Genomic DNA, 25,208 nt, shown 5'->3' with positions numbered 1-25,208 from the left:
GTGGTTACCTCGAGGCTCAGAACACAAAAAAGACCTCAGATGTTCTTACTTGGACCTAAGCCATATGTTACAATGTTATTCTGATGGAATAGGATGGTGCACAGGAATGCTTGCTAGATTATTCTCTTCTTATCCACCCATTTAAAAATTAAAAAGAAAAAAATTAGACAGCAGCAGCCCCTTGCGGGAACAATCAGCAGTGTACCGGTGCATCAGCTAATGACCTATTTTATGGATGTAATTCATCTGAAGATCAATGATCAACAGATGATCCATGCATCTTTTATAATTTTCAATATGTAGTTGTGATATTTCTTATTTAGTTTTTAATAAAATATATTTCCAAAAAAGAAGTGGCAATTTACTTGAGGAAATTTTTAATAGAAGAAAATTGCCTTATATTGCCTGATTTTGTCAAAGCTGCTTGAAGTTCCAACCTTTTACCATCAATTACTGATTGCATATTGACACAGCAAAAAGACCTGAAAGTAAAGTCACAAGAATTCTGTTTATTTTTATAGCAAACACCTTCACGGCATTTGACAAAACTCAGTATCTCGTTGAAATGCATTCAGATCTGTGAAACTAATCCAGCCAGGATAAAGTCTTTATTTAGGGGGGAAAAAAATAATGGAAAAGTGATAAGCAAGATACACTTCACATAATAGCAAAATATAAAAATAGAAGCAAAGTGACAGAATGAAAAAAACTGTAAAGCAATGGATTTAAGAAACTCTGATTCTATCCGTCTTCCTTGTTGCTAATGGTCCTCTTTGTCCTCCATGGTTATAAATGTAAAACAGCTAAGATACTAAAGAAAGGCCTTGCAAGACTTACTACGAGGTTAAAAGGAATTATTGAAAAGGCGTTCAAATACTTTATAAATACTATTATCAAAAATATCTATTTTATTATGCTTTTTGTCTTCAAGTGAAGCTGTCCTTTGAAAATCACACTCTGTTTCTTAATATGGTTTCAAATCTTAACTAGAGAGGTGTCAGCTTTCTTCCAAAGCGACAGTCCCAGCACCACACTACGTCTGCTGAAGACGAACGATGCCAAAGCTGAGCTACCTGAGGGAGAGACAGAGAAGGCATCACAACTGGAAAGTTCCTGCACTCGGTCAAGTAAGAGATCATCCAAATGACATACGTTGTGAGTCCAGCACTTTCAAGTATCACTTTGAAATCATACTCCATCTCAGTGTGAGATTTCTCATATAAACAAGAAGGATCTAATTTCTATAAATGTTTGCAGGGCCAGCTAGTTCTTTGAATCAATTTTTTTCTCCTAAGAGAGCTGCTCCAGTGAAGAATAGTTTCTTACACATCCATGTTCCAGAGTCAAAAAGAAACTCAACATTTTTCTGTGAAAAGACAGAAATACTGAAGTACTGTGAAAGCTTTCTGTAACCGTGGGTTGCCCACCTATTCCAAGCATGTAATCACTCCCTCTGGATCAGTCCCCGATGAATGAGAACTGTTCTCCAGGTACTCATAGCTCGTCAGATGTGTTGTTCACCTTTGGTAATTCACACTCTTCACTGGCATGGCAGCTCTGAAGGATGTCCTTGTAGTGGTCCTTCAGATCCTCGTACAAGGAGGCAGTTTCCTGTGAGTAAGCCAACGGTAATACCTTCTCATTCAACAGCATCTGCACTCGGAATTCCTCCTTAGGAGTCTTAGCATTTTTACAGTGGTAAAGCACGAATATTAGGTTCGAGGCGTAGGGCACAATATGGCCACTCCGGAATTTACGATGCAACTGTTCCTTGTAATTGTAAGCTGTTAGGGGCTCCTTGTCTTTGAAGTAGCCCATCAGAGAGAGCAGTGGCAGAAGGGTCTCTGCATGACCAAACTGAAGGATGACTGGAGAGGAAATTGGCTGAGACCTTAAAAAACAAATGGAGAGAAAGTATATATATAGACTCATGTCATGGAAGATAGCATCTACAGTAATGAGAAGCAGTGTACAATGTCCTTGTTTTTCTAATCTTTATATACACAAGTCAACAATATGGTTAAAATTCTGTGTGGCCATGAACTAAACTGTTTATACTCAGTTCAGTTCCGAATTCAGGATCCCTGTGGTACAGCAAATCCATCTAAAACACTGCATACTCGCTATTCTCTAAGTTCACAGACAGAAGAAAGTTTTTAATTAGGAGATTAAGGAACCTGAAGCAGATATGTATTTCAAAATTGTATTGCTTTTCCATGAATGAAACTGAGCAAACTGGTCCTTAGTCGATATAAATTATTCCAGGGAGGTCTTCTGAATGAACTTCAAATGCTATTTTATTTGCCTCTAGGAAATAAAGACAAACAATATTCAATAAATTTCCTGGTTGGAACCAAGTCTGAACAGTGAATGGTAACTCATGTAATCCTTCAATGTTTTACGAGACCTGACTTGGGCACTGAATTTGTAAGACAGCCATGAAAGGGTAGAGATGCAACCTATTCTCACTGGTTGACTGGGTCTGTGACTGAGAGCAGAGTTTATGCAATGTGAGGAGTACAACAGCTTTTTCAACACTGCAAGCTAAGTCACATTTAATCCAAGTTTTCTGGTTGTTTTTTTGTTTGTTTGTTTGTTTTTCGCTGTTGTTGTTGGGTAAAGCCTTTTTAAAACTAAGCAGCAGCAAATGACTGCTTAGTCTTTCCCCTATTCTTTAATAGGAAGAATATGACTTTTTTCTTGAACATAATTTGTAAATCTATTCAAATATAAGTAACCATCTGACTTCTTGCTGCCACCCCACACATGAGACTACAAACTTAGCGCTGGGTTTTCTGGGAGGCCAGCAGAATCTGCATCAGAATCCCCACAAAATACAGATGGAATTAGAGAGTAGGTCCAAAACCCACAGAAACATTTACAAATAACCATAGGGAAAAGTTTTCTCAGTGAATCACAAACAGCCTGAAGACCTGAATATTATTATCGGTGTCTGTGAGGAAGAGTGCAGCAGGAAGCCACACAGCATGCGGACAGATCTAGTATTTATCTGGTGAGTACAAGAGAGGACTAGCACAGGCCTCTCCTGGGGCTGTGGAAATCTAGTCCCTGTGAGCTCCCGCAACAGCCACTCCAAGGCCCCATTCCAAGACTGAGGCCACAGACACGAGAAACTCCTGGGAGCGGGCTCTACACTGAGCCAGATAGGGACAGCAAAGATCAAGGGAAAAGCAGGTTGGGATACAAGTCAGGGGAGGGGACCAGAGCCAGAAAATCTCAGAAAGGCACCCAGCAGACTTCTGAACAGCACACACACACACAATACCGGAAAGGGAGCTCCATGAGGTTAGGAAAGCAACCTGACATGAGGTCTTTTCTAATTGTTCAGGGAAACCAAGTTCACATTAAAATGAGCAAGAGGAAAGTAAACAGAAGAATAGGGAGCAGAAAAAAACCCTATAAAAAATAAAAATAGGGACGCCTGGGTGGCTCAGTGGGTTAAAGCCTCTGCCTTCGGCTCAGGTCATGATCCCAGTGTCCTGGGATGGAGTCCCACATCGGGCTCCTTGCTCGGCAGGGAGCCTGCTTCTCTCTCTGCCTCTGCCTGCCACTCTGCCTGCCAGTGCTTGTTCTCTGTCTCTCCCTCTCTCTCTGACAAATAAATAAATAAAATCTTTAAAAAAAATAAAAATAAAAATATAGAGTACTAGAAATATATACTCAAAAAATACATAGAAGCTGTAACATACTATTACAAAATCATCCACTAGTCTGAGATTAATATTCTAAAATATTCTAAATATTAACTATTAATATTAATATCTAAAATATTCTAAAAGGGAAATTTTAAAGCCATTCATCAACAGGTGACTGTAAGCCCCTTTTCTTAACTGGTATCTCCTAATTAGGTCATTTAAAATATCTAAAACCTGTATTTATTTTCAAGAAGCATCCCTTTAGGCCCAAAGTTACAAAGCAGTATCATTCAGAACATAATTTTATTTGCTTTTACCTGCATAACTATTTTTAAATTTTGCATTATTTGTCAGTATATAAAGATAGGGTGATTTCAGATTCTTCACAATCCAAATATTTCGCTCCTCTTGAAACCCTGAAAGATCTGACAATATATACTCCCATAAGGCAATAATCAGCTGAACAGGAATCAGGTTACTCCAGAAGAGGACATACGGCACACTGTCTAACCAAGGATGGGTTCGTTACTTGCCTTGCCTTTATGTATTTGAGCATACGCAAGTCAAAGCTAACGACAGCACTGTCACAGTGTAAATATAATGGTATTTAATAGTAATACAAATTAAAGAAAGTAAGTAATGTAAATATACAGTTAGTTGACCCTTGAACAATGTGGGGGTTAGGGATGCCAACCCTCTGAGCAGGCAAAAATCTGTGTATAAAAAGTAGGCCCCACGCCCAAAGCTGGGCTCGAACTCACAACCCTGAGATCAAGAGTCACACAGTCTGTGGACTAGGCCAGCCAGGCACCCCCATATATAACATTCTGCTTCCCCACAAACCTAACTATTGATAGTCTGCTGTTGACCGGAAGCCTTACTGATTAACATAAACAGTTGACTGACAAATAGTTTGTAGTTTTATATACTGAATTCTTATAATAAAGAGAAAATAAAATGTTATTTTAAAAAATCATAAGAGGAAATATATACACAGCACTGTGAATTTATTTTAAAAAAATGCACATGTATGTGAACCCACAGTTAAAACTTGTGTTGTTCTGGCTTACATTTTAAGCCCTCCCACCAGAAGGAAGCAAGCTCAAAGCGAAGCACAACCCTTGGCCTAATGCCCACTACTGTGGTCTAGGAGATCCAACAGGATGGACAAGAGGTCAGGAAGGACACAGCAACACCTCTGTGGTCTCACAGAAAGACCTGACTGACAGAGGAACTCCAACAAACTGGGAGCAGGATGAAAGACCATATATAATGTAAAATAGTCTAGTTTCAACAAGTTACATCAAAATGATCAATGAACTACTTGACATTCTTTTTTTCTGTCAAGTCTTCAAAATGTAGTGCATACTTTACACTTAGAGCACATCTCCATTCAGACCAGCCCCCTTTCCAAGTGCTGAATAATGCACACGGGGCTGGTAGTACTATCGCTGGTACGGGATAGGGTACACGGCCGCACATTCTTAGACTTGGCGGCACTCAATCAAATACAGAAAGAGAGAAAAAAGATACAAGACAAATAACAAACACACATCAAAAAGTGTGCACTGGGGAAGGGGAAAAAAACAATAAGGCTATGTACAAATCATGAGAGAAGTTCTAGTAATTACATCCGAGCTACAGAAGAAAATTAAATTGGGTTGTGACCCAAATTTAAGTTTTTAAAATTAATTTATTTATTAAAGATTTTATTTATTTATTTGACAGAGAAAGACAAAGCGAGAGAAGGAACACAAGCTGGGGGAGGGTAGAGGGAGAGGGAGAAGCAGGCTTCCTGCTGAGCAGGGAGCCTGATGAGGGGCTTGATCCCGGGACCCTTGGATCCGGACCTGAACCGAAGGCAGATGCTTAACAACTGAGCCACCCAGGTGCCCCCCTCCCAATTTAAGTTTTAAACCCGAAGCTTTAGGTTTATATACAAAAAGCAATACATTTCCTCCTCTGAATTGCTTTATTGTTAAAATCAGCTACTTTTGAGAAGAAACTTGAGCAAAACTATGCTTTAAAAATGCTTAATAGGAGTTTTATGGGAAATCAAATAAGTTTATATATTAATTCATAGACAGCTATATCAACAAAAATATTTGTCTTCTGTCATTTGATACATCTAAATTTTAAAAATTTTATTTCATGTTTATCACAGCATTATTTACAATAGCCAAGATACGGAAGCCGCCCAAGTGTCCATCGACGGATGAATGGATAGAGATGTGTTATATACAAGTGATATAAACACACAATGGAATATTATTCAACCATAAAAAAGGACGAGATCTGGCCATTTGTGGCAATATGGATGGACCCAGAGTTTATTATGCTAAGTAAAATAAATCAGACAGAAAAAGACAGGAACTATATTTCACTCATAGGTGAAATTTAAGAAAAAAATAAACAAACACAAAAAAAGAGATTAAAATACAGACTCCTGAATACAGGAAACAAACTGGTAGTTAGTTGCCAAAGGAGAGGTGGCTGGGATTATAGATGTGATAGATAAAAGTGGATCAGGAGGTACAAACTTCCAGTTACAAAATAAGTAAGCCATGGGGTGATAAAAAGTACACTATTAGGAACATAGTCAGTATGACAGTAATAATGTTGTTTAGTGACGGGTGGTGATTACACTTATCATGGTGAGCACTAAGTAACATATAATATTGTGGATTATGTTGCGCACCTGAAACTAATAACATTGCATGTTAATTACACTTCAATAAATAATTTTAATTTTAGAATTCTAGGCAAATAGTAAGAAAAAGTTTAATTTTTAAATAAATGCCAAGACTACTATCTTCCCATACAGATCAATCTTTATTACGGAAGCTGGCAACACAAAAAATTTTGTTTTTAAAGTTCTCGTTAAATTCATCAATACAATAATAATAACTTAAGACAGGGATAACTACAGATTATAGAGTGAAAACTGATGCAGCCTTCCCCAAAACAGTCTTAAAAACTAAAAACACTAATTTGCTTAGAAATCCAAAAGTGCCTGTAGAAAGTAACAAACTTACAATTATACATAGGTTGGATTTTCTACAAGAATCAGATAAAAATATTTTTATGTTTATGAGGTAATATCAAATACACAGCTTCACTGTGATCACTTCTATTTGTCTACTTTTCCCTCTGTGCCTTGCACACCCAGCAGGTGCTGTTACAACTTTGGAGGAAGCAACTGGCTGGTGCTGTCCGCATTCACACCACAAGGCCTTGCACATAACAGCTGCACCCAGTTCTCCAAAACAGAACAAAAGAGGAGTAAAAATCCATTTGGCTTTCTTATTTAGATGCCATAGGTTGAATCATTCCCTGCCAAGTGCTAGGTACCATGCTGATTTTTGTTCTGTTTCTAGAAGGACGGTGAGGTGAAAGACCAAAAACAAAGGAAAGCTATTCCTGGCTCTTACAGACCAGCATTTGTGTGAGGGGTAGGGGAACCGGGTGGGTGAGCAGGAGAGCATGCCCTCCTGTCCCGGGAAAAGCTAGCTGTGCTCTGCGAGGAGGTGGGTCTGAGCAGGGTGACAAATGCATTCCCAGGAAGTCTTACGGCAGAAAAGCTGCCCACTGTGGCCTCAGGGAAGTGTCACCAAATTAATGTTAGATCCTAAAACAGATCCAGGAAGCTCATACCATATTCAAACTTCATAAAATCAAAAACAAAGAAAAAAATCTTGAAGGAGGCATGCAAGCAAGGTGGTGAAGTGAAATAGTTATATGTTGAGAGAAAAAGCCCACCAACCAAGAATTTTGTGCCATGCAAAATTATCCTTCAGAAGTGACAAACAGAAATTATGGAAATTTGTTGCCAATGGACATACCTCACAAGAAATGTTAAAAAAAAAAAGTTTTTCAGAGAGAAGGAAAATGTTATAGGTCAGAAACTCAGAGCTACATAAAGAACGAACACTGGAGGAATGCCTGGGTGGCTCACTGGGTTTAAAGCCTCTGCCTTTGGGTCAGATCATGATCCCAGGGTCCTGGAATCGAGCCCTGCACTGGGCTCTCTGCTCGGCGGGGAGCCTGCTTCCCCTGTCTCTCTCTGCCTACTTGTGATCTCTGTCTGTCAAATAAATAAATAAAAATCTTAAAAAAAAGAAAAAGAAAGAAAGAAAGAACACTGGAGAGGAGTAAGATAAAACAAAAGCCTTTATTTACATTTTTTTTTTATAAATCTTTTTAAAGATTTTATTTATTTATTTGACAGAGAGAGATCACAAGTAGGCAGAAACGCAGGCAGAGAGAGAGAGAGAGGAGGAAGCAGGCTCCCTGCTGAGCAGAGAGCCCGATGCGGGACTTGATCCCAGGACCCTGAGATCATGACCTGAGCCGAAGGCAGCGGCTTAACCCACTGAGCCACCCAGGTGCCCTACATTTTTTAATCTTAACTGACCTAACAGATAACAATTTGTTCAAAATAATAATACCAAAAATGCATTTGATTATGTATGCATGTACGTGTTGTGCACACATATACTATGTATGTGTAAGTAAAATGAACGACAGCAATGACACAAAAGACAGGAAGGGAGAATTAGAAATATTTTGTTATTACAAGGTACTTGCACTAACCATGAAGTGGTACAGTGTTATTTGAAAGCAGACTTAGATTAGTTGTAAAGGCATACTGCAAACTGTAGAGCAACCACCAATAAAAAAAAAAAAAAAGAAAGAAAGAAAAGAAAGGAAGGCAGACAGACAGCTGATATGCTAAGGAATGAGAGGAAATTGAATGATACAAAATGTTCAACTGAAACCACAAAAGGCAACACTTTTTCAAGTGTGAAAGACAAAAAACAAAAACAAAAACAAAAAAAACCAACCAAAACAACAACAACAACAAAAAACCAGGAACCAAGAACAAGGGCAACAAACAGGTAATAGTACCAAACATGGTAGATATTAACTCAACTATATCAATAATCAATAACTATGTCAAAATCAATAGACAAAATATACTAAAATTAAAAAAGAGATTGTCAGAATGGATCAAAAACAAGGCCCCAATTATATGCTGCCTATGAGAAACCCACTTTCAATGTAAAGACACATACCAATTAAAAGTAAAGTCATGGAGAAAGAACATGCTAATTAACACTTATTAAAAGAAAGCAGGAATAACTAAATAAATTTCAGACAGAGCCGGCTACAGAGCAAGAAAAGTTACTAAGGATGAAGAGGGGTATTACATATTGACAAAGGGGTCAATACCCCAAGAATAAATAATACTCCTTAGTATGTATATATATGCCTCACAGAGCACAAAATGCATGAGGCAAACTGATACAAGTCCAAGAATAAACAGATAAACTCTCTATTGTTAGCTGGAGACTTTAATAACTCTCCCTCAGAATTGGTCATATCCAGCAGGCCAAAAATTGGTAAGGATCAGGTAAACTCTACAAGATCATCCATCAACTGGATCCAACCAACATCTATAGATGACTTCATCCAACAATAGCAGACTACATGTTCTTCTCAACCTCATATGGAACATCTACCAAGAGACCACATTCTGTGACATAAATTATATCTTAAGAAAGATTTAAAAGAAAGGCAATCATGCAACATCTGCTCAGTTGATGAAACTAGATCACTAACAGAAAGATAATCATAGGGACGCCTGGGTGGCTCAGTTGGTTAAGCAGCTGCCTTCAGCTCAGGTCATGATCCCAGTGTCCTGGGATCGAGTCCCACATCGGGATCCTTGCTCCACAGGGAGCCTGCTTCTCCCTCTGACTCTGCCTTCCACTCTGTCTGCCTGTGCTCGCTCTCACTCGCTCTCTCTCTGACAAATAAATAAGTAAAATCTTTAAAAATAAATAAAACAAACACTTAAAAAAAAAAAAAGAAAGATAATCATAAAATCCTCAAATACTTGGAGATTATACAACACACTTCTAAATAACATATTAGGTCAAAGAAGGAATCTCAAAAGAAATTTAAAAACATTTTGAACTAAATGAAAATGAAAACACAACTCATCAAAATTTATGGTATACAGTGAAATCAGTGCTTATAGGGAATTTTATAGTCTCGAATATATACATTAGAAAAGAAGAAAGACCTAAAATCAACTATCTAAGCTTCCATTTTTGAAATATAGAAAGAAAAAAACAAGTCAAATCCAAAGTAAGCAGAAGAAAATCAAATTAAAAATAAAAGCAGAAATCCATGAAACTTAAAACAGCAACAGAGAAAAATCAATAATATTAAAAACTAGTTCTTTGAAAAGATCAATAAAATCAATAAGTCTCTAGCCAGGTTAAGAAAAAGGAGGGAAGGCACAAACTACTCCAATCAGAAAAGAAAAAAGATCACCACAGATCCTATGAACATTAGAAGTGTAATAAAGGAATATTATAAACAACCCTATGGCCACAAGTTTGATACCCAAGATGAAATGAACCAATTTCTTGAAAGACACAATCTGCCAAAATTAACACAAGAAAAAAATAATCTAAATAAGCATGTATCTATTAAGAAATTAAATCAGTAATTAAAAACCTTCCAAAACAGCACTGACCCCCAAAGGATTCACCAGTGAACTCTACCAAACCTTTAAGGAAGAAATTCTACCAAACTCTTGCAGAAAACAGAAGCAAAGGGAATACTCCTAACCAGTATGACCCTAATACCAAAGGCAGTCAATTAAAAACTATATATACACAACCAATATACACTAAGATAGATGAGCACAACAATCCTAAACAAACTGTTAACAAATTGAATCCAACAATGTATAAAAAGAATTATACACCACAACCAAGTAGGATTTGTATCAGGTGTCAAGGCTGGCTCAACAATCAAAAGCCAATTAATGTAAACAATCACATCAACAGACTAAAAAAGAAAAATCCCATTATCAATAGATTCAAAAAAAGTGTTTGACAAAATTCAACATTCATTCATGATAAAAATTCTCAGCAAACTAGGAATGGAGGAACTTCCTCCACTGGATAAAGGTTATATACAAAAAGCTATAGTTAACATCATACTTAATGGTAAAAAAATGCAGACTTCCTGTTAAGATTGGGTACAAGTCAAGAATGTCTCCTCTAACCACTGGTTTTCAACATCATACTGAAGTCCTAGCTAACACAATAAGAACCCCACCCCTGCCCCCACAAAAGGTATACCTATCAGGAAGGAAGAAATAAAACTCTGGCTTTGCAGATGACATTATCATCTATGTGGAAAATCCAAATAATCACCAAAAAAACTTCTGGAACTAATAAAAATGTATAGCAAGGTTGCAGAATACAAGATTAATACATAAAAGCCAAATGCTTTTCCATAACAATAAACAAGTTGAAATTTGAAATTAAAAACGTTATGTTTTATATTAGTATCCCCAAAATGAAACACTGAGGTATAAAATAAAGTATGTACAAGATCCATACAAGAAAACTGTATCACTCTTACAAAAGAAATCAAAGAACTGAATTAATGCAGATATTCCCTGTTCATGGACAGGAGGACTCAGTACTGTCAAAATGTCAGTTCTTCCCAACTCCATCTACAGATTCAATACAATCCAAATAAAAATCCCAACAAGTGATTCTGTATATAACAACAAACTGATTCTAAAGTTTATACGAAGAAGCAAGAGACTCAGATAAGCCAACATAATATTGAAGGAGAAGAACAAAGTTGTAGGACTGACACTACAACTTTTCAAGACTTACTGTAAAGCTACAGTAATCAGGACAGTGTGGTCCAGCAAAAGTAGACAGACCAACAGAACAGAACAGAGAACCCAGAAACAGAATCCCATACATATAGTTCATTCATCTTTGACAAAGCGAAGGCAAAACAATGGAGCCATCTTTTCAAAACACGGAGCTGGAGCACTGGACATCCACATGGAAGAAAAAATGCATCTAGACAGAGACCTTACACCCTTCACAAAAACTAAGGATCACAGACCTAAATGTAAAACTCCTAAAACATAGGAGAAAACCTAGATGACCGCTGGTATAGCAAGGATTTTTTAGATGCAACACCAAGGGCATGGCCAAATAATTAATTTAAGCTGGACTTCATTAAAATTAAAAACTTCTGGGGTGCCTGGGTGGCTTAGTTGGTTGGGCCTCTGCCTTCTGCTCAGGTCATGATCCCAGGGTCCTGCAACTGAGGCCAGCATCGGGCTCCCTCCTCTGTGGGGAGCCTACTTCTCCTTCCCCACTTGTGCTCTCTAGCTTCCACTGTCTCTCAAATAAATAGAATCTTAACAACAACAAAAAACATTTAAAATTAAAAACTTTGTCAATGAATGACAATGTCAAGAGATTAAAAAGACAAGTCACAGACTATGAGAAAATATGCAAAAGACATACATGATAAAGGACTGTTATCTGAAATATACAAAACACTCTTAAGACTCAAAAATAACAAACCAACCCTAAATTAATAAATGAGTAAAAAGCCTGAACAGACACTTCACGAAAAAAGATACACAGATGGCAAGTAAGCATACTGAAAGGTGTTCAACAACATACATCACTATGTATTGCAAATTAAAACAATGAGATACCACTACACGCCTATTAGAGGAGTAAAAATCTCAAACACTGACAATACCAACTTCCAACAACAGAAACCCTCATTAATGCCGGGGGGGGGCCAAAATGTACAGCCACTGTGGATACAGTCACTTTAGAGGTTTCTTACAAAATTAGACCTATTCTTACCATATAATCCAGCAACTGTGCTCCTTGGTATTTATGCAAATGAATTAAAAATTTACATCCACACAAAAACCTGAACATGTATGTTTATACTAGCTTTATTCATAACTGTCAAAACCTGGAAGCAACCAAGATGCCACCAAGATGCCCTTTAGTAGGTAAATGGGTAAATAAACTATGGTCCATCCAGACAATGAAGTATTAATCCATGCTTAAAAAAAAAAAGCACTATCAGGCCATCAAAAGATGTGGAGGAAACATAAATGCATATTACTAAGTAAAAAGAAGCTGATCTGAAAAGGCTATATATTGTATGATTCCAACAATATGACATTCTGGAAAAGGCAGAACTATGAAGACAGTATACATCTGTCCAAAGCCAGAGAATGTGTCACACCAAGAGTAAAGCCCAATGCGAACCACAGACTCTGGTGATAATTATGTGCCAGGGGAGAGTCATCAGTTACAAGGAAGGGACCACTGTGGGAGGCTGTCAACAGCAAGAGAGGCTGTGCTGGGGCGGCAGAGGGAGTGTGTGGGAACTCTGGACTTTCTGCTCGGTTTTGCTGCGAACCTAACACTGATCTAAAAAATAAAGCTCACTAATTAAAAAAAAAAAAAACAAAACAGCAAAGAACCAACTATTGCTATGGGAATATATGTGACCAAAAAGAGTATACTCCCCCTCCAAAGAGTTAATATAATCCCTCTTAAACAGCTGCTCAAGCTTATACCTGATTGCCACCTTTTAAGACTTACTCACATTTCAATTTTCTTTGACAGAATTAAGTAGCATTAATGTTAAATGGAAAAACATATTGTATTTCCATCTTAAATTATATCTACACACTAAAAGTGGGGACTTGGATTCCTCAATAAGTGGACAGCTACAGAACTGTGGAGTCTGTGTGTACACACACATGGTAAGGGTTTTTGTGTTTTTAAGATTTTATTTATTTATTTGACGGGGGCGGGGGGCACAAGCAGGTGGAGAGGGAGAAGTAGACTCCCAGTGATCAGGGAGCCTGATGTGGGACTTGATCCGAGGACCCCAAGATCATGACCTGAGTCGAAGGAAGATGCTTAACTGACTGAGCCACCCAGGCATCCCACAATAAGGGTTTTTTGTTTCTTTTTGTAACTCTAAAGACGTCAAAGTAAATACATAAGAGTATTTAAGGTCCAACTTTCATCAGAAGCCATTAAAGGTACATGCCAGGTTCTATACAGGAAATCAGTAATTTCTCTAAAGTTGGTTTCATTTCAAAAACACACTGCTCTTTGCTGTCTTATAACAGAGAGTAAGTCTTACAAGTGTTCTAGGTCATCTGCTAGGAATTGAGTAACTCGTTAGTACAGGCCCCATGGGTATTTAAAATAACCAAATCCCCAGCTTCCCCTTGAACACATATAAGTCCTAAGAATGGCATAAGAACTTTTCTGGTTTTCATTGCCAAGTTTCTTCAAAGCAAAGCTGCTCTATGATTAAGCCTAAAATACTGGCAACTGAAAATGGGCAGGAACGTATGTGTCTGAATGAAGGAATAAGGGAGCAAGTGTGTATGTTGGCATGGAGGGCCGGAATAAGAGAGAATATCATGTCCGGGAGAATAAAAAGGGAAAGAATGTTGGGGGGAAAAAAATCACTTCTCAGTTTACTCAATTCCTAATTTAAAACCACCCCACATAATGGCTTTCGGAAGATTGCTACTACATTCCACTCTATGATCCCATGTAGCTTTCTCTATCATGACCATTCCATAAACAAAGTTGGGAGGTTCAAGATGCCATGAAAGAAAGGACCAAGATTTTAACAAAAGAACGCAATCTTTTGGTGAGAAGATGTAAATGTTTTTTAGAGGAGGAACTGCCATGGCAATCAGTAGTAAGGCACGTTCAATACCTACTGTACCTGTAGTTTTTACCTTTGGGGGACATAAAACCACTGAGCATCTGCCCAAAGGAATGGGACTTCCTCCTAGAGAAATGCACATGCCCACAAATATATGAATCCAGCTGTGGGAGCTCAGACTCTCTAACGTCCCCAGAATTCCTCTCAGAAGTGTTTTTGTTTGACATCCTGAGAACAGTCCACTAAACTTCTGTCCCACACTTGTCTCTATCTCCTGCATCAATCACATGTATCCTAGGGAAGTCTAATGATTTTACCCTAGTGAGTCTTATATTTAAAATGTCTTAACAGATTAATTAACATTTAACATTTGCATACTTAATTTCAAGTTAATAATTCAGATTTCCTATAATTTGCTTTGAGCTTATTTTTCTTGCATCTTTCTATTCCTGTGCTTTCCATATTCTTTTTTTTTTTAAGATATTATTTATTTATTTGACAGAGAGACATAGCAAGAGAGGGAACACAAGCAGGGAGAGTGGGAGAGGGAGAAGCAAGCTTCCCAAGGAGCAGGGAGCCTGATGAGGGGCTCGCTCCCAGAACCCTGGGATCATGACCTGAGCTGAAGGCAGACACTTACCGACTGAGCCACCCAGGCACCCCTGCTTTCTATATTCTGATCCATTAACTAACACAGATTTCTACTAGTCACATTTCTCAAATTAACTTCTATCCCTACTTGTAGTGACTATTCTTTCTCTAGAACTCTTACCAGAACGGTCTCCCAAAGAACAAGGAATACAAAGACATGAAATAGGACACCTTTAACATACTTTCTTCTGATAAAAAGGCATTAAGCTTGGGATGTCACACTTCCCAAAACGTTACAAAAACCACTGTAAAAGATACACCATTTTGGCTTAAAAAAAAAAAAACAAAAAAACAGTAAATGTAAACTATTAATGCAAATATAAGAAAACAAATGAGTAATCTGTACTAATACATATAGAAATACAAAGTTGGGATCCTAAAGTCTGAGGGTTGAGATGTGGTCAAGCCCTCTCATTTTAAAGTAAGAAAAAGACAAGTGCACTATGGATGCTACCTAGTGGGGTAAGAATGCAGGTCTCTGAACAGCTCCCCTCCCCTTTTACTTAGATAAGTCTGTAAGGAGATCTTATTAAATCTTCAACAAAAAACTAAATTTAATTTGAAGTCTAAAATTATGTTGTTAAATGAGGATTGAGGACTATGTATGTGTTCAATTTAGGTAAAATAGCTCAAAGAAGGTACTTAAAAGTCATTCAAAAAGCTCAACCAGAAAAACTAATAATTGAATGTTTTTCCTCTCAATGTCCTCAGCTCAGATCTTTCTAAGCTCTTAATCTATGTTTCACACTCAACTAGTATTACACAAAGTGTATTTTTAAACATGACCCAAGAATATCAAATCAAGCTTTAGACAACTCAGACAATTCCCATACTTATATAAGCACACATAAAAACACGAAGTGCCAGAGACAAGAGATGCTCTGGGAAGAAAATTACCAGGAAAAACAAATATATTTTTTAAGTCTTCTAATATATTTGATTGAAACATCAGCTCCAATGAGGCATTTGGAGAAGCATCAGTTGGACAGCTTAGCACAAATGTATAACTAAAACTAAAATCACTTTAGCATCGTTTTTTCTCAAGCAAAAATACAAAAGAAGTAACTTCTGCTTCCAGCCACAAGGACTGGGTTTACCTTCCTGCCTTCAACTCCTCTAAAGCCAGAAACAATAAATGAGACAGCAGTTCTGAGACACTGCACTAGGCAGAGCCCGAGTGAGGCAAGGTAAACCCTAAGGCCCTCACAGTTCACGGCCTAGTTTCCAGGGAACAGCACAGGGAAGAGGAGCCCACAGCGAGCACGACAATCTTCCTGAGAATGTGAGACAGGACTGAGAACTTAGGGAGGCCACAAGGGCTGGAGCTCACAGGGCAGAGTTCCAGAGAACAGAGATGTACAGGGACTGCCCTCGAGCTTTCAGCTGGTACCGATCAGCATGCACATGCAAGAACTATCCAAATTCAGGGAAATCACTGGAAAAGAACAAGTGAAAAAACTTCCCAGAGGTAGCACACGGCCAGGAAGAGTCTGCTTCCATAAGCCAGACTAGGAAAACCTTAAAATGTACAGCGTACCAAACAGATGCTCTAGAGGAACTGCTTCCACAGTGGGCCAAAGTCAGCCCCCAAAAGACAGTATTACAGAAACAAAAAGGCAAACCACAGACCAGGAGTATCTATCTGTAAGACATAAATCTGAGAAAGGACTTATACCTAGAATATATGCAAAGAACTCTTCTAACAATAAAAGATGATAAACAGCCCAATTACAAAATGACAAAGGTGTAAATAGACCCTTCACCAAAGTAAACAGAGGGACAGTAAATGACTACATGGAAAGACGGTCAAAAGCAATAGTGTTTACGGAAATGCAAACTAAAACTACCTTGAGAAGCTACGACACACCTACTAGAATTGCTAAAATTAAAAAGCCCTCCCTCATCAAGCTTCCGCCAGCATTGTGCAATAGCTGAGCTTTCAGACACAGACGGGAAGAGCCTGGCAGTGTTTTCAGAACATAAACATTCCCTTCCATATGACTCAGCTAGTCCATCTTTAGGTCTTACCCAAGAGAAACGAAAAGCAATGTCCATACCGAGACAACCAAATTTCACAGTGGCTTCATTTGTTACAGCCTCAAATTGGAAACAGCTAAATCTTGGTCATAAGGAGAATGTATTAGCTAACTGTGGTGTATCTGTACTGAGGAATACTATTCAGTCCTAACAAGGAGTGAACTACAGATACAACGTGGATGGACCTCACACCCACTACATTGAGTGAAAGAAGACAAACCAAAAAATGTACACAAGCATATGGTTCCATTATATAACAGTCCAGAAAAAAATCATCTATGGTAACAGAAAGCAGATGAGGTGTGCGGATGGAGGGTGGGAAGAGCCACAAGGAAATCTTTGCATGTGACGGATATTTCGTTATCTTGGTTGTGGTGATGGCTTCATGCATACATATGCCTGCAAAAACTCATCAAATTGTACACTTTAAATATGTGCCATTTACTTTACATCAATAAAACTGTTTTTAGGAAATTAAAACAAGTATTAAGAGTGGATATGCTGAGGTTATGGAAAGAAGTCTTAAGTGACCAACCTCAAAGACTTCTACTCCCAAAAAGCCTTTACCAAACCACAGATCAAATTAATTCTCCTTTAGCACTTTAAAAAAAAAAAATGTGTTTTTTAGTGTTATTACATAAATATCCTCCAAACTAGAACATGGGTTCCCTGAGATGGTAATTTAAATGTTTACCCTCTACTGCCTGCATAAACCACTGGAGTAGAGTCCGAGTAACACCAAAACCAGCACTTCGGAAAATGTGCTAAAATCTAGGAGAAAGATATTAGCCCGAATTGAAATTGTGGCACTAAGCGTCAAGAAAAGTGGGAGGAACAGATGTAAAACTGGAATAAAACAAACCAACAAGACCACAACACAACCAGGTGAACAGATGAAGAAGGTGAGGGAGGCAGAGTCAAGCATAAAGCAGTTTGCAGCTCGGACGCCTGGGAGGATGTCAGATATTCCTTTAATGCGTACTGACCCCCACCTGAACTTCAGGCTTGCTCTCGGCACCGAAGAGTGAACACTGAAAGAGAGTTCCAGACATAACAGGCCAGCAGTCCACCGAGAGTCAGAGTCTTCCCAGGAGCCAGCTGGACACTAGAAACTGAACTCAGAGTCCAGCCAGGCTAATTATATTTTTAACCTTTAGTTAGTCAGTTTCTTTCAACAAGTGCTAACAGAGTTTCCTGCTATACCTACTTAGATTCCAGGGAACCCTGACTTCACAAAGAGAGCAAAACAAGGAGTTGAGGACTTAGAACTGCACACATTGCTAAGAACGTGAAAAGACAAAAATCCCCCTATTTCCCTGGGCTACATAATTGACCAAAGCAGCTGTTTGAAAAATTACTTGTTGGGGCACCTGGGTGGCTCAGTGGGTTAAAGCCTCTGCCTTCGGCTCAGGTCATGATCCCAGGGTCCTGGGATCGGAGCCCCGCATCTGGCTCTCTGCTCCGCGGGGAGCCTGCTTCCTCCTCTCTCTCTCTCTGCCTACCTGCAATCTCTCTCTGTCAAATAAATAAATAAAATCTTTAAAAAAAAAAAAAAAGAAAAAAAATTGTTGCCACTACACATGTGTTTCAGTGCTGCCACCTTATGTTAAAACACGGAACTACACAACATTAAAAAGCCATATCCTTACTCAACAGTGAACTGAAAATATCAAAAAGATTTGAGTCAATGAATAGGTAGACAAAAGTTAATGAGACTTTAATGACAGTAATGAATATTTACTGCAGTTAATTTTGGTGTCGGAGAATACACATGATGAAGCTCTCACAAGGCTAGCAATTTCAGTTCAGAATGTAAACCTCACTTAATTTTTAAAATATTTTATTTATTTGAGAGAGAGAAAGAGTGTACGCACAAGCAGGAGGAGAGAGAGAGAGAGGGAAAGGCAGACTCCCCACTGAGCAGGGAGCCCCATATGGGGCTCAAACCCAGGACCCTAAGATCATGAAGTGAGCTGAAGGCAGATGCTTAACCAACTGAGCCACCCAGGAGCCCCTAAACCGTACTTTAAAAAAGTAGGACACTTCCTGCTTATTGAATTCCTTATTGAATTCCCCAACCCAGAAAGATAAAAATACATCAACAGAAGTAATGGGGAAGGGAAGAGTAGAATAAAATCCAATAGGTTTCATCTCTTCTGTAAATCCAATCTGCTTCTTTTCAAGATTTTATTTCTTAGAAAGAAAGCCGGAGTGGTGGGGAGGGACAGAGGGAGAGGGAGAAGCAGACTCCCTGCTAAGCAGGGAGCCTGATGTGGGGCCCCATCACCAGTGACTCAGGTCACTGAGATCATGACCTGAGCCAAAGTCACATGCTTAACCAAAGGAGCCACCCAAGCATCCCCCAATCTGCTTTTCTAATCACAGTTGCTTAAACAGCAAAAGCTGTTTAAATTTGCTTAAATAATAGATGCACTGGTCTAAACTTTAATCCCATCACTGATATGACAGTCCAAGAAAGAAAATAGAATTCCAGGTCCCAATACTCAGCCAAAAGGTTGACATTTGCCAATTAACATTATTTGCAACCTTCAGTTTCTCCGTGAAAGTAAAACCATGCTCTTAAAATTACGTTGAAGAAATAGAAACACTGAAGACCATCTCTGATTTAATATTATTATAAAAACGTAAACTACCTGTGCACACGGTACCATCACAGTGTGGAATGGAGGAGGGAACAGGGAAAGCAAGGGTAGCCTGGGGACTGTAGAAGTAAGTGAGAGACATTTCCCTCAGACAAGAGCTAACGATAAAATATTACTCGTATGTAAACATACTCATTTACAGAATCTAATCCAAACACAAGAAAAAATTTAAGAGTCAGAAGAAAAAAAGATTGGGACGCCTGGGTGGCTCAGTGGGTTAAGCAGCTGCCTTTGGCTCAGGTCATGATCCCAGCGTCCTGGGATCGAGTCCCACATCGGGCTCCTTGCTCGGCAGGGAGTCTGCTTCTCCCTCTGCCTCTGTCTGCCATTCTGTCTGCCTGTGTTCGCTCTCTCTCCCTCTCTCTCTCTCTGACAAAAAAAAAAAAAAAAAAAAAAAAGATTACTGTTTTGATGGAATAGATCAGAATAAGTACAAAGACAGAAAACTCTCTTACAATCTTACTCTACAACACTTGCGTGTGCTATGAATGCTGAGGGAGGCTGTGTATGTGGAAGAGGGGATGGTATATGGGAACTATAACTTCCATCCCAAATTTTGGTGTAAACTTAAAATTGCCCTGAAAAACAAAGTCTATTAATTTTTTAAGCCTGTTATTCTGAGTTTATGTCAGTTTTCTTTAGAAGTACTCTTGGCTAACTGCTTACCCTAACTGTGTATAAAACCAGTCAGTACCCATCTGGGTTTGGATAGAAATCTGACAAAAGTCTCTAAATACACTTGCTTCCCTTGATCTATTTAAGACAATTTAATCTTGATTCAGCTACATAAATTTTTTTTTAAAACCCTAAATCAGTCTTTTTGGACAGAGATAACCAGTCCCTGAAAAGTACCTTCCAGTTTCTTCAGAATTACTGCTGACTTTCCTTCCTCAGGTCAAAAAGGAGATGACTTCTCATCATACAAGGTCAATCTCTCCTTTCTTTAACTTTTTTTTTTTTAAGACTTTTATTTATTTATTTGACAGATCACAAGTAGGCAGAGAGGCAGGCAGAGAGAGGAGGAAGCAGGCTCCCTGCTGAGCAGAGAGCCCGATGCGGGACTCGATCAAATGTTTCACAATCTCGCGTGAATGAGTACACCACTACCCAGGGCTTTAACATACATTTCTATTTTCTCTAGATAGTAAAAGAGTCACAAGTGCAATGAGTCTATCATACACCTCACTGTTTCCAGGTCCTATAACACTACCTAACACACACCAGCAGGTGTTCTAAAATATTGTTGAATGAATCTTCTCTTCAATTCACAAAGGAGTAATCATGCAAAGGGCATAGTCTTTCCTCATCCTGACAATGAAAACATCCCATTTGGCGCTCTAAAAACATTATCTCATTTGATTATCACAACAACCTCGAGAGTTGGGAGACACCCCCCCCCCCGTCAGAAATGAGGAACCTGCAGCCTCAATCAAGAAGCAGGACTCCAACTAAATCCAAGCATCTGCCCAAAACCTCATGCTGCCTCTACATCTGATTCCATAAGCCATGCATGAAAATCAACTTCAGCAGCATCTTACAGAGATAACACGACGAAGTAACCAATTAGTTGCATTTAGTAAATAAGTAAATTCTTCAAAAATTATTCCCACTTTTACCAAAAGATTATTTTATTCTTTCCCCCCCTTTTCCCTTCTACTAAATACCCATACTGTTTTACAATTTTTATTGAAGTATAATGGAAGTACCATAAAATCCACCTGGTCTTAACTGTTGAGTTAGATGAATCCTTTTTTTTAAAGATTTATTTATTTGAGAAAGAGAGAGAGAGATAGCAAGAGAGAGCTTGAGCGGGGCAGAGGAGGCAGAGGGAGAGGGAGAAGCAGGCTCCACACTGAGCAAAGAGCTAGACTTAGGGCTCCATCCCAGGACCCTGAGATCATGACCTGAGCAGAAGGCAGACACTTAACCATCTGAGCCACCTAGGCGCCCCTACTTAGATGAATTTTAGTGAATAAAACATCTGCGTGTGCAAACTTCACAATCCAGTTTGGGACACTTCCATGGCCCTAAAGACTTTCCTGTACCCACCCACAGCCAATCTTGGCTCCCACGTCCAGATCCAGGAAGCCACTGATGATGGACGTCCACCTCTAAGGTTTGGCCTTTCCTAGAAATTTCAAATAAACATAATGATGCAATGTACAGTTTTATGCAACCAGCTTCTTTGTTAGCACTATGATGTTTTTGAAGTCTTTGGTTTTGTCGCGTGCGCCAGCAGTTCATACTCTCTTACCGAGTAGTACTCCGTCCCATTGACACACCACCTTGTGTTCACCCATCCGGCTGCTGGTGGGCGTCTGAATTGTTGACTGTAGCACTATTCATTATCGCTAAAAACTGTAAACAGTCACACAGAAGTCTGTGTAGACATGTAGTTTCTTTTCTATAGGGTACTTAGGACTAAATTTCCTACATCATATGGTAGATATCCGTTTAACTTTCAAAGAAGCTGATAAACTTTTCCAAAGTGGCTGTATTAATTTTACATTCCCACCAGCAAAGTACAGAGTTTCCACTTTCTAGACAACTTGCCAACATTCAGGACAATCTTTATTTTTTAATTTATATTTTAGCCAGTAAATAAAGAAAACACCCAGTCTTTTCGTCCTGTGTTTCTGCTTTACTCTCACACCACACTCCTACCACTCTGGACACTTGTGGTCACCAAACACGTGGGGCATTTTCCCCACACTAAGCAGATCTCTGCATTCCAGCTAGTTATTCAGCAATTTACCTCAATTCTGACACTGTGTCCCTGGAGACAGCACCTGAGTCCACGAAGAGCTCAGGCCCATGAGACTGCCTCTCCTGCCCCCTCCGGTACCAATGACAAGTAGATCTCAGGCTACCCACAACTTCTGTTCACCTTGGCTACAAATCAAAGGTTTCCACAACCCCTTCCTTGGGTTTACTAACTTGCTAGGGCAGCTCTCAAAACTCAGGGAAGCACATTTACCAGTTTATTATAGAAGGACAGGATGAAGAATAGAGATGAATGTCCACATGGGGGATGGGAAGGGCCGGTATACAGGGCTTCCACACCCTCTTCAGGCAAGTCACTCTCTCAACACTGCTACCTATTTACCTACCAACCCAGAAGCTCCATAAACCTCAAACATTTTAGGGCTTTTATCATATAGCCATGACTGATCATTATTGCCATTTCCAGCCTTTTTCCCTTCTCAAGACAATGGGGCTCGGGGCTGAAAATTCTAAGCTTCTATAATGGCTTGGAAACCACATGGTTTCAGGAACCCTATGTCAAGAACCTGGGGCAGAGACCAATATATATTTTTTCTATTATTTCACAGCCAGTTTGGGGGTATACTGATGGTATTTCACTGTGGTTTTTTTTCTTTGTTTTTAAAAATATTTTATTTATTTATTTGACAATGAGAGAGGGAATACAAGCAGGGGGAGTGGAAGATGGAGAAGCAGACTTCTTGCCGAGCAGGGAAGCCTAATGCAGGGCTTGATCCCAGGACCCTGGGATCATGACCTGAGCTGAAGGCAGACGCTTAACGACTGAGCCACCCAGGTGACCCTCACTGTTCAATGATGGTGAGCACCCTTTCACGCGCTTACTTGCCATCTTAACTATCTGTTAAAATCTCCTGCTTTTTAAAAACTGGGTTGTCTCCTTATTGAGATGTAACATCCTATGGATTCTGGATTCAAATCCTTAATCATATATGTATATTTTACAAATACTTTCTCTAGGTCTACAATTTATCTTCTCATTTTCCAAATAGTATTTTTAGAAGCACAAAATTTTTTAATTTTGATGATGTCCATTTTATCAATTTTTTGATGGATCAAGCTTTTGAGTGTTTTAGTATGAGATCTTGGTCTAATCCAAGGTTGTGAAGATTTACTCCTAAGAGTTTCATAGTTTCATCTCTTACATTTAGGTTGCTGATCCCACATTTTCTTCAAAAAGATTCCCAACTTTACACTTAAATCTATGACCCATTTTTTGTGTACAGTATGAACTACAGGTCTAAATGTCATTTTTAACATACGGGCATCCAACTGTTCCAGCACCATCTGCTGAAGACTATCCTTTTTACTTCAGTATACTCCCTTAGCATCTTTGCCAAAAACTGACCACATAACAGTCTATTATCGACTTGATTCTATTCATTGATCTACCTGTCCATGGCTACAGTTTTATAATAAGCTTTGAAATGAGATAATTAAAAGTTTTTGTTGCTGCTGTTCTTTTTCAAAATTGTTTTAGCTCTTCAAGGTTCTTTTGCATTTCTGTACAAATTTTAGAGTAAGCCTCTCAACTTCTACAAAGGGACCTACTGAAATTGGTAGGAACCGCATTCAGCCTATAGATGATCAATCTGGCTTCCAATCCATACCAAAAGCATATCTCTCCATTTATTTGGGCCATCTGTAATTTCCCTAATGTTTCACAGTTTTCAGGATACAAAAATTTTGAAACAACAGTAACTTCTCAAACTTTAAATATGATATCAAATTATAGTAGCAAATCCTGCAAAAATTATTTACGAATCTTTCTGACACAATTTTAAGAATTTAAAAAATTCTTAACAGGTTATAAACCACTTTTATAAACACATAAAACTAAGTAGGAAAGAAGTTAATGCCTACATCAAAGACGGACCTGCTTTGACTAACCACCCCACGAAAAGTGTCTGGTAGCAGAAACTAAATACTCAATCCAGTATTCTTCCCTAACTCCCATCCAGCCCAAGAAAATTTCCTAAACTAGAGTCATATCCACACACACACACCTCTCTCTCTCTACATGTGTGTATAAAACTTGGCACTGCAGACACAAATACACAATCTTCAGTCTTTCTGTCTCGTCTTTATAGCATTTTTGCCTCTAATTATTAATGTATAAGCTCTCAGAGAAGCATATTATCAAATAAAATGGAGTTAACTTAGTTAGTTAGGTTCTATTACAGGTTTAAATTATGAAGTTTTTTTTTAAACCTTGAAAAGTTGAAAAGTATGAATGTTAACAAAGGCTTTTCCATTAGAAACTCTCATTCAAAATAAAAACATTTCGTATTTCTACCAGAAGCCATGTGCAATTACACGATTTATAACAGCAAAAACAGAAACTATCCAAATGTCCACTGATAAGAAAAGATGCTATAAACTGTGGTACTTCTTTACTGAGTATCAGATATTACTGAATATCAGACATTACTGAATATTACACTATAGTAAAAATGTTTAGTTTTTGACTTTGTAAATGTAATGCTGAAGGGGGGTAAAAAAAACTAGTCCCAGAAGACAATGAGCATATAACTCTGGACAAAACAACATACTGTTTACACACACACATTTATAATAAAGACTATTTTTAAACAGGCAAAGCAATGATATCCACCAACCTGAGAGGAGCAGTCACAGGGGATAAGGAGTAGAGGGGGCAAAAGGCAGCAGGAAAAGGGAACCACCGCCCATGCTAATCATAAGTAATGCTCTATAATTGTTGGGATGAACGAAGGGTTTAAACGTTTTATAACTCACATTATGTCATCTAATTTTTTCATAAGCCTAGCTATTATGTTAAATATTTTTTTTAAAAAACACAAGCAAAACCTATTTTTAGAAATTCATCCATTCTAAA

The 25,208-nt window shown here is 38.5% G+C and overlaps 1 protein-coding gene across 2 annotated transcripts in view; it reads right to left on the bottom strand.

The window, feature by feature from the left end:
- Nucleotides 1-489: 489 nt before the first annotated feature.
- The window catches only part of MINPP1 (multiple inositol-polyphosphate phosphatase 1), a 45,408-nt gene continuing 20,689 nt past the window's right edge, over nucleotides 490-25,208 (bottom strand). Inside the window, exon 5 of one of the 2 annotated variants that reach the window (XM_045081449.1) lies at nucleotides 490-1,891. In XM_045081449.1, the coding sequence (XP_044937384.1) occupies nucleotides 1,495-1,891 (397 nt within the window). In that variant the 3' untranslated portion in view covers nucleotides 490-1,494. The remainder of the gene's footprint in view (nucleotides 1,892-25,208) is intronic. The other variant, XR_006607150.1, reaches the window with a different exon arrangement.

This window comes from Mustela putorius, unplaced genomic scaffold (genome assembly GCF_011764305.1).
Source record: "Mustela putorius furo isolate JIRA1106 unplaced genomic scaffold, ASM1176430v1.1 tig00000577_pilon_pilon_pilon, whole genome shotgun sequence".
Taxonomy (NCBI): domain Eukaryota; kingdom Metazoa; phylum Chordata; class Mammalia; order Carnivora; family Mustelidae; genus Mustela; species Mustela putorius.
The sequence above is the reverse complement of the archived record's forward strand: the minus strand, read 5'-3'. Positions and strand labels throughout refer to the sequence as shown.